Source organism: Nansenia antarctica, assembly GCF_963989245.1.
Source record: "Nansenia antarctica genome assembly, chromosome: 3".
Taxonomy (NCBI): Eukaryota; Metazoa; Chordata; class Actinopteri; order Argentiniformes; family Microstomatidae; genus Nansenia; species Nansenia antarctica.
This window is the reverse complement of record NC_137688.1, coordinates 21,824,083-21,834,703: the sequence shown is the minus strand read 5'-3', so window position 1 is coordinate 21,834,703 and position 10,621 is coordinate 21,824,083. Positions and strand designations below refer to the sequence as shown.

General features: G+C 46.6%; 1 protein-coding gene across 1 annotated transcript in view; it reads right to left on the bottom strand.

Annotated features, from left to right (window-relative positions):
• Positions 1–9,395, bottom strand: part of LOC308153891 (putative methyltransferase NSUN7) — a gene marked incomplete at both ends in the record, with an annotated part of 24,356 nt that extends 14,961 nt beyond the window's left edge. The window contains 3 exons of the mRNA XM_080527075.1: positions 1,056–1,186; positions 4,199–4,257; positions 9,080–9,395. Coding sequence (XP_080383201.1) covers positions 1,056–1,186; positions 4,199–4,257; positions 9,080–9,395 — 506 coding nt within the window. The remainder of the gene's footprint in view (positions 1–1,055; positions 1,187–4,198; positions 4,258–9,079) is intronic.
• Positions 9,396–10,621: the final 1,226 nt, after the last annotated feature.

Here is a 10,621-nt window from a genome sequence, read left to right as displayed (position 1 = left end):
TTAGGCCCTGCTGTCCATCGGCCCCCTCCCCCACTCTGATCCCTCGGCCGACAACCCAAGTACAGTGTCATGTTCGTAGATAAGATAGTGAAAGGGGGTGCCCAGAAAATTAGGGAGAAAAAAAGTAAGAAGCTAGCAGAGGATGCCTCAAAATGTCAGAAACTGACAGATATGTTCTCTGCATCGACTGTGGGGGCTAGGCCTACTACAGCTGCGGCTGCCACAGCAAAATCTTTACCGCTAACTAACGTTAGCACTGATGTGCCGTTAGCAATTGAGGAGGAGACAGGACACAGCTAGAGAGGTAAGCAATGTTGTTACTTGGTTTTACAAAAGCAAAGTTATGTTAGTCGCTTGCATTGGCCAGATTAAGGGAGCAGCAGCAGAGAATGTCTTATGACTTATGCTAACCCGTACAGGCAGCATGATTGCATTGCGCTTCACCAGGACTTGGCTGGAATTCATGCACACACAGTGATCTCTCTCGTGGTGTAACGTTAGTGCTGCTTGGCTGTGGACTCTATAGCTAACGTTAGATGGGGGTGTTCTGCATTTTGTGACTTTCTATTTTGTTGCTAGCTAGCAAGTTGAGGTATCACTGTCACTGACATAAATGCAATACCAACAATGGGTGTTAATAATACTTTTTATTTGAAAATAAAAATATTTGTTAAAATGTTTTACACTAGCCTAGTTCAGAACTAATGAATGCTTTTTATTGCATGGAGAAATAAAACTCATGCAGTCTGCAACCCAATAATGTTGTCTTGCAACCTTCCATTTGAAATGACTGGGCTTCTGGTGTAACATAATGCAATCATGCAGCCTGTGTGTACATGTAAATGAGAACTTTGCTGATTTGCTGGTATACTTGCTGTCCATGTCACTTACTCCGCTCTATAGGGGTTTTTACAAATGGTATATTCAACAGACTGCCAGCATGTTGATCGGCGGTGTCGGACCGATTGTGTTGGTCTGAGCCACATGGCAGGGCCTAATTGTTGTCCCAGTCCAGCCCTGCACACACACACACACACACACACACTCCCACTCACCTGAGAAGGCAACTCTCCACCTCCTCGACTTCCCACACATGCTCCTCCCCCTGGCCAGGCCCCCGTGGGAGGAACTTCCTATCCTGGAAGTCGTAGAGCATCACCGCCACCAGGCTCATCTGGTCCTCAGGCTGGAGAGGGGAACCACGACAGCGTAGTTAGGATGGATAGACCTGCTATGCTTCACCAGTCAGCGGTCCCCCCCGCCCCCCCCCCCCCCCCGACTAGAGAAGGAGCCCAGCATAGAGTTAGGATAGATAGGACCGTCCCACTTCAAAGTGCTTTACGCTTCAATAGTCAACTACCTAGCGGCTAAGAAGGGACCACAGTGTAGTAGAGTTAGGATGGATAGAACTGACCCGCATCAACAGTTTAAAAATAAATAAATAAATAAATAAATGCCTAAAAGCCTCGAGCGCCAGAGAGACACACACTCAGGATCATCACACATGGTAAGAACTAGGGGTGGGCATCGACGATCGATAATTGATCGATAAGGATCTTGGTCGATCACAAAATAAAACATTTGGTCGATCACAAAAAAAAAAAAAAAATCTTGAACACTCCAGACGTCCTCAGTCGGCCTCAGAGAACCAAAGCGTCGACCACCGGTTTGATTGACGTGCTGATGGAGCGATTGAACTCCTCTGTGTGTCTGAGGCAGGGGCGCCCAGCAGTCGCCCTGTCCTCCAATCAGAGGATCACACAGCTTTGGGACGTCCCGCCGCGACCCCCCCCCCCCCCCCAACCCCTGTCTTTTAATTAAACACAGGAAGGAGCCGCACTCCCCTCTTACTTTCACGCTTTATCTCTCGCTACCTCCCAACCTCCCTACCTTCCACCCTCCCACTCTTCCTCCCCTCCCTCCCTCCCTCCCTCCCTCGCTCCCTCAGGGTGCGAGGACACCGAACGCATTAGCAGCAGATGGTGTTGCTCGGCAGCAACAGATTGCCAAGGCGTCGCTGCTGGGCTAATGGGGCGAGAAGCTAATACTGTATGCTACACTGGCTGCGTGAAGGCTAGCGCCACCAATGCTAAAGAATTAGCCAGCGCTCGTAATTCACTCTGGTGCTTTTAATCCGATTTTATAAAGGTCGATATCGGAGACAGGTGTTGGGTCCCCACATCCCTCCCTCTCTCCTTCCCTTCCTCTCCACCTCCCCCCCCCCCCCCACACACACACACACACATACATACCCTCTCTCCTCTCGCCCTTAACCAAGGTTGAACCCTGGGGGAGCTGGAGAAATTCCCCATCGTGGGTTGCTTGGCAACAGCGTTCTGTGGTGGGACAGTGGCCAGAGTAAACAGGTTTGAGTGTTCAGTCACCCTTGGTGTTGGTCTGTGTGGCACCAGACCACCCCACACTGAGAACCTTTAGCACTGGGCTGGGCACCAGGTGGAAACTGCCTACGATGGCTGCAATAATGACTCTTGGATCTGCTGTGAACCTCTGTAGGCTGAGGGGTTATTTGTGCTATTTTAAAAAGCTATTCCAGGTCTCTCTACATGTTCACACACACACACACACACACACACACACACACGCACACACACACTTCCAGCGTCATTAGGATTTCTCTGTCTCCCCCCCTCTCTCTCTCTCTCCCTCTCTTTTTCTGTTTCTTTCTCTCTCTCTCTCCCTCCCTCTCTCTTTTTCTCTGTCTCTCCATTCAGATCAAAGATGCTCCAGGGCAATTCTACAAGCAGGTCTATCTATATCTCCATCTTTCACTCCTTTCTGTCCCCCGCCTCCCACTCTCCTCCCCTCTATGCCTTACCCACAGCGGTGCTCTCCTTCTCTCTCTCTATCAAGGTTGAACTTTATAGATGCCTGGGGTGTAAAATGAGGTGAGACTGGGTTCTAAAGAGAGCCTCATTGTGTCTGGGCTTTATTGTCTCGCTCGTGGGATGCAGAATAAACGACCTGCCAACGCACCACAGAAAGACCCATTCATTTCAGGCAAGGCCATATTTCACTCAGGTACTGTATGGGTGTGTGTGTGCGCGTGTCTGTGTGCGATTGTGTGTGTGTTGCATGCATCACATCAAATGGCGTGTCTATCCTCTAAATACATACTCCCTGACTGCTATATTTTCAATTGACTCGTCCACCCAGTCACCACCTCTCCTACAGAGCGGCTGCTCTACCCCAGTCCCAACCAGCCACCCACAGGCCTCTCTGCTCTTTGAGCTCTTATCACAGTTCAACTGTTATTAGGAGGCCCGGTTACAAGTGCTATCCTTATGTTAGGTTATTTCTCTTAACAAGGCCAGGGCAACAGGGCAGTCACCCCCCCCCCCCCCCACCCCACCTCCACCCCTCCAATCGCACCTCTTTGTTTAAACGAGTAGCGGAGGCTGTCCTTTTACAGTCCAACAGCCTCCAGGTTCACGGCTGCCCTGGGAGACCTTCCCTTTACGACCAGGGCCACTAAACTGCATTGGGCTCAGCGCCCAGCAGGGCCCAGCGACAGACGTGGGGGTAGGAGTCGGTCAGGAGACAGCCAGACAACCCACCCCGATGGCGCCGTGGACAGCATTCTGATCTCATGACTAATTAATGGGCCGTTGTGCCGGAGGAAAGCAACAATGCGACAAAATTGCTGAGGACTTCTGTTTCAGGGGCGCATTGGTCTTCAGAATGTGTGACTCCAAAGGGAGCGCTGCTCCTTAACGAGGGAGAGTTAGCAGCGACACCAAGTGCTTTGTGAGTTGATGAAAGGGTTTACATCGATGTAACACGTCAGGATCAGTTACAGATTAGAGGTAATCAACGTGGCAGGAGCTGAACAAAGAGTTTGTACAAGAGGAGGAACAGCATGACATGAATATTGAGAGTGGTACGGCTGCAGGGTCGGAAAGTTACAGATAGGAAGAAAAAAAAAAGCAACAAAAAAAAAATACCGGAGGCGGGGTGGGCATCGACGATCGATAATTGATCGATAAGGATCTTGGTCGATCACAAAATAAAACATTTGGTCGATCACAAAAAAATATTTTTTGTTTTTGTTTTTTGTTGTGATCGACCAAATGTTTTATTTTGTGATCGACCAAGATCCTTATCGATCAATTATCGATCAATTATCGATCGTCGATGCCCACCCCTAACCGGAGCTCATGGGGACAGTGTTTTCACTCACCATTGGCTGAGAGAGGTGAAAGCAGCTGTCGATCATAATACCCTCCAGGAGCTCTTGGTCTGTGGAAGCAAGAAGAACATCCACTTAGAGGACAGGACAGTACAGGGAGAAGTGGTTAGAACAGAGATGTCCATCATTCTGTCTGTGTGGGTTAATGATTCACATCATCAGGTCGTCTCATCTCTCTATCTCTAATTATCTTCCCAGACCAGTCCAGACAGGTTCATTTGGAGCACGCCTGATAGACGCACTAAAAAAGAATCTCTTAATGACCCGAGATGAGTGATTAGGGGAAAGTAGAATCCATATCTAATGACGAGCGCTTGCATGGGAAAGATAGAAGTTCCGAAGAGGCGGCGCGAGTAATCTCGCTGTAATTTGGAAAGATAATTCAATTCGACTGGGGTTTTAATTCATGCGATTAAACGCTCATTTGATTTTTTATAAGAAAGAATCAAATAGTTAATTAACCTAATTTCTGAAAGAGCTTGCAGAATCTGGAAAACTCTGCACCGACTGATGACATCAATTAATTACACATGTGCAGTGCTGTATTGTAATATAGTATGTATACAACTATATAGTAGCCTACATGAGTCAATTTCTACCATTTTGAGGCATAGGACTTCAGCTAAATCTGAGGTTGATGATGGCTCATGATGTGTTTTCCTCCTCTCCTCTCCTATGGCTGAGATATCATGAAGGGAGCATCTGTCTCCTACAGCAGCGACATGCTTTCTCACTCACAGAACCTCATTCCCAGTTTCCCACCAAACATTGGGACACTTTTCCCTTTCAACTCCCGGGAGGGGAGTAAAAAGCATCACTATCCGTTTCGTCTCGTTAGGATTTAGAGAACACCTGTTTCCAAACCCTGTGTGTTTACCATGAGTGTGTGTTCCCTACCTATTGCACAGGAGCTTCATACAATATGCACGAATATTCAAGGCAATCTTGAAATATCCTCTTCATCTCATAGCAAATGCAAAAAATAAAATCTGGCAGAAAAAGAGAGGGGGTGGGGTGGGAGGGGCGATAGTGTGTGTTAGTTGTGTGAGTGTGTCTGTGGGGGTGTGTACGTGCATGTGTCTGTGTTTGCATGTGTGGGTGTGTTTGCGTGCATGTGTGGGTGTGTTTGCGTGCATGTGTGTGTGTGTGTCTGTTTGTGACCTGTTTGTAACCTCTAATTTGAGTTCTCTGTAACTGTCACTGGGAGGTGACACCATGTCAGAGACCTTCCACTGTGACGCCATGGCAACGACAGACACCGCTGCTAACCTGTCATAACATCAGAAATCACACCAACTGTATGCTGGGCTTGGGCCAAACAGGTGAAGGGTAGTTAAAACATAATGCAATACAAACAATACACACACACACACACACACACACACACACACACACACACACACACCTCCTAAATTTCGTTGCTTGGTACCTGTACTGTAGCAATGACAATAAAGACCATTCATTCATTCATTCATTCATTCACACACACACACACACACACACACACACACACACACACACACACACACACACACACACAGACACACAATGTTTATCTTTAGTTAGTTTATCTTTATACTTCAGTATAATTTACAGCGGCTTCAGGTCAATGAGCATTTGCTTTTGACCATTACAACAGGAGGTGTTAAAGATAAGCCTCACAAAATGGACGCTGCCTACAGAGAAAAGCAGAGCCTGGAGGGCCAGCGTGATTCGGTCGGTGGAGGTCATTGTCCTCCTTGCTCCATAAATCAGCCACAGGAGGACGAGCAAAACACAGAGTAAATTTACCAATAAATCTCTCATACCAGGGGCCATTCTACAGCAGGAGCACTGCTGACCTAGAATATAAACGGCATACAAAATGACCAGGTTTTCAAGCTGCATCTGCCCTGAGAAATACTGTACACTACATCTAGGGTCAGCTTACTGTAATAGAATCTTACCCTTAACCAATGGGGGTAAGACACCAAAACGCCAAACTGACCCTAAATCAGTGTTTACGGGTAACGTCATCCCCATGAGGTCTCGGCGTTCATTACCAGAAGAGGGCGCTAGACCCCAAGGGAGGTTTTTTATTTCGGGTGATTCTGAGTGTGTTACGTGGCTCTCGCCCAGGAAACACACACAATGACCTGTGAGTGATGATGACCGCGGTCAAATAAATCCGCGGGCAGACGCCCAGACCTGAATGCAGCCCCCTCTTCAGGCCCTGCTCTGCCCTTTGTCGGTCTGCGTTCCGCATCTGTACCCCCAATTTCACATTAATCCAAAAAAGAAAGAACCGGTGCCAAAAGAGGACAGGACTCTATTCATGCGATCACCCTTGGGCCAGGATGGCAGAGATTGCTCACATATTATTCGCCCCCGCGCCGCTTGATATTTGCTGAAGCGTCTCACCGGGGTAAGTGCCATGCTCTTAGTCGAAGGGCAAAGCGGACGTGTACCCCTCACTGTGTGGTCTGACACCACCAGCCCAGCCCCCCGCTCCTGGCCAGATCAACCTATTCATGACCACACCACCACACCAACCACACGGCAGCTCTGTCTGTGTGACATCATGGCTGTCTGATCGTGCTCTTGGCTACCGCGGACAATGTGGCAGAAATGCTCTCCGAGGGACAGGAGAGGGAGAGAGAGAGAGAGAGAGAGAGAGAGAGAGAAGAGAGAGAGAGAGAGAGAGAGAGAGAGAGAGAGAGAGAGAGAGAGAGAGAGAGAGAGAGAGAGAGAGAGAGAGAGAGAGAGAGAGAGAGAGAGAGAGAGAGAGAGAGGAGAGAGAGAGAGAGAGAGAGAGAGAGAGAGAGAGAGAGAGAGAGAGAGAGAGAGAGAGAGAGAGAGAGAGAGAGAGAGAGAGAGAGAGAGAGAGAGAGAGAGAGAGAGAGAGAGAGAGAGAGAGAGAGAGAGAGAGAGAGAGAGAGAGAGAGAGAGAGAGAGAGAGAGAGAGAGAGAGAGAGAGAGAGAGAGAGAGAGAGAGAGAGAGAGAGAGAGAGAGAGAGAGAGAGAAGGATGGAGGGAGGGAGGGATGGATGGAAGGGGGGGGATCACACGTTTCTGTTGCTATGCTCACAAGGTCGTTGACTGCATTTCTACCCTCTAAATTCACACATGAATTGGTTTGAATTCAATTTTGTGTGTCTCCACCCGTCTCTGGGTACTTGAGGTAGTGTGAATGACTGGGTGAGGTAATAACAACGCTAAGGCTTTTTTGGTCTGAAAAAGAGTTATAATCACACAATCAATACCAGAGCTCATTGGCATTTTGCTCAGTGTGTTTTTCGCTGCTAAAGCATATTTTCTAGGTTAACAACTGACCTCAGCTCAATTCTGGATCATTGTCATTCCATGGCAGTGTGTGAGATCCGTCCAGTCCAGTGTGTGTGTGTGTGTGTGTGTGTGTGTGTGTGTGTGTGTGTGTGTGTGTGTGTGTGTGTGTGTGGATATCGATTTCTGTACCTGAAGTGAGTGCCAGCCTGATCTAGGAGGATAGGGGGAGATTAACGTTGGTTTCCCAGCAGTGTCATTTCATCTATTCGCAATTTTTTGTCACTGCAAATGTGACTGAATCTATAAGTCTGATAAATAAACGTGTGTGTGTGTGTTCAACAAACCAAGCCATCCTAGCTACAGACTATTACATGACTGTCATTTCACCTCAGTTTCCCAATAGATAATTGGCCAGGCACTGTGAAAATGTCTTTAATTTTGCATATGAATTCAGACACACACAGCGTGCACACTGCAATTCTCTGTTATTAGAGGTAAGGCATGCTTGAATTTACAATGAGAATATTATTGAACGGAAAAATGTGACACACGCAGGTGTATGGTGATTTCATTGCAAACTGCTACTCAATCTCCCCTTAATTCGCTTCACATTATAATCTCTACGATATTATCTCAAGAAGTGACTCTCTCCGAATTAACTCATTGAGGGTGGGAGGGATGAGGAAACAATTTGAATAAGGTGGCACTGATAATAGAGTGGGAGTGATCTGTCACTGATAGGATACAAACCATTCAATACGGTGTGTCCTATTTTGTTGCATGACCACCTTTGAATTTCTGCTTTTAGAATCTCTTTTACATGGCAGCGCTGCTCTGGAGCTTAGAACATTTGAGTTGGTCTGATTGTGAGAAATGTAGGCCAGGAGCAAACCAGTGCAGTGGACCGATAGAGACACAACATCTTTTCCTGACTACGAAGTTACTATATGCACTCTTCCACAGAAAGCGAGATAAAAATCAATTCCATCCCTTGGTCCATGCTGGCAGGCCTCAAACCTCCCCCCTCCTATTGCCATGGTGATTACACACCCCTGTGAGTTTGGCCGCCCAGACCCTGGCTCCACACAGATAACAGATTATGGGCCAAATTGATTTGTAGCATCACACAGACATCCCTCAAGGTTTTTTTTTCTCTTCCACTTTCTCTCCATCAATCTATTGAGATTCAATTTCACCTGTCAATTAACTTCCCCTGGGCTATTTATTCTTATTTTCAAATACCTGTTTGCCTGGAGAGAAGAGGTTTTAGTTTTAGAATACCCTAAATTAATAAAAATGTGATTTTCTGAATTCTTTGTTGATTCCCTCCTCCACAAGTGGTTCAAGGTGACGACTTCCCTGTTTGTTTGTTTGTCTTGTCTGTGTGTGTGTGTGTGTGTGTGTGTGTGTGTGTCTGTGTGTGTGTGTGTGTGTGTCTGTCTGTGTGTGTGTGTGTGTGTGTGTGTGTGTGTGTGTGTCTGTGTGTGTGTGTGTGTGTGTGTGTGTGTGTGTGCGTGCGTGCGTGCGCACATATGTTTGCTCAAGTAACAAAGAAGAGAAGGAAGAGGATCAACATATCGCCCACAGCCCACTCTTCTGGTCACTTACATTTGAGTGTGTTGAAGGCCAGCTCGTACGCACTGCGCTGTGATGCCTCATCCTTAGCCTCAGCCAGCTGGAGTCCCGCCCTCTTGCCATAACTGATCAACCGGTGTGAAGCCGGTTTCTCCAGGTGACTGTTCTGGAAGATGGCAGCTGCCAGAACATAGACGCTGTCTGGAAAGCCACAGTGACCCTCGCCAGGATCTGGCCAGAGCCCAGGTTCATCCAGGAGGCTCAGATCTTTAAGGCCAGATATCTGGGACCCCCCAGTCGTCTTGGACACAGAGGACCGCTGCGACCCTGTGGCACTGTGTTTCACCATCCTATGTCAGCTGCCTCCTCTCCCACGGCACACCCTGAAAGCACACAGCACCCCCCGGTCCCTCCACTCAGGGACTGAAATAAAACACATGCACAAACACTGATGTCAACTGTCTGCCATTGTTATGATGAAAAGTAACGGTTCAAAGTGTACAAAATCTGATGTAGTTGGTGCATATTTCATACCACACCAGAATAAACTGTGTGTTGGTTCAAAATGAATTAGTGACTGACTGAATAAATGCATGAGTGGTTTAAAAATGCTGAGAGCTACAAGACTTGGAACAGAATGGTTATTTACAAAACTACCCCACACAATTTGGCTACTCTCTCTAGCAACGTATTGATCACCACAATAAATGCAACAGTATACGATCAAATAATAAGTTAATTACTTTTTTAATGGATAAAGTAAGTCATATTTGTTTATGCAAATTAATTTGACAGATAGGCCTAAGGCCTACTACCTATTTTGATTGCTAGTAAGTGTACATGTGTGCACATACATTCACATACACACATACAAATGTGCACATACATACATTCATGAATAAACATAATAATTTAACGAAACACAACATAGATATCTTAAAGTCATATAAAAGAAGATCATTATTATCATAATAATTATGGGCATTATTCATTCCATAATGCCCAAAAATTGCATTCCCTTGTATTACAGAAAGAACCAAATAAGTGGGGCAAAAAATAAAACTAGCCCACTATTTTGCAGTCTACAACAACGCTAGTGGTGCTGTAAATAGCTACAAAGTACAAGTCACAACAACTACAACAATAACCTGTCTCGCTACATTCTGCAAAAGCAATTTACATAACACGATTATATCACTTGTGATGAAGTTTCTAGTCGCAGTCCACCTTACCGTAGGGGAGGCGGCGCCAGCTGGTTTCTTTCTCAGAAATCCAGTATGCAGCACCAAGAACTGTCATATTTCATCATATCCAGATGATATTAGCAACATTTGGGAAATTACTCCAACTGACTCCCTATCTAGGGCTAACCTGAACAACGAACACCTGTAACATCTGCTTGGGCAGGCGGAGATCAGACTGTCGCACAGGCAGGAGAACAGCGATCAAAAAGTAGTGGAAATGTTTTTTAGTGTTTACCTTCAAAACATATCAGGCAGCCTATGTTTTCCTGCTGATTGGATAGCAATTAAGGTTGAATTTGCTAGTTGAACAAAAAACGAAAACTTCCAAATG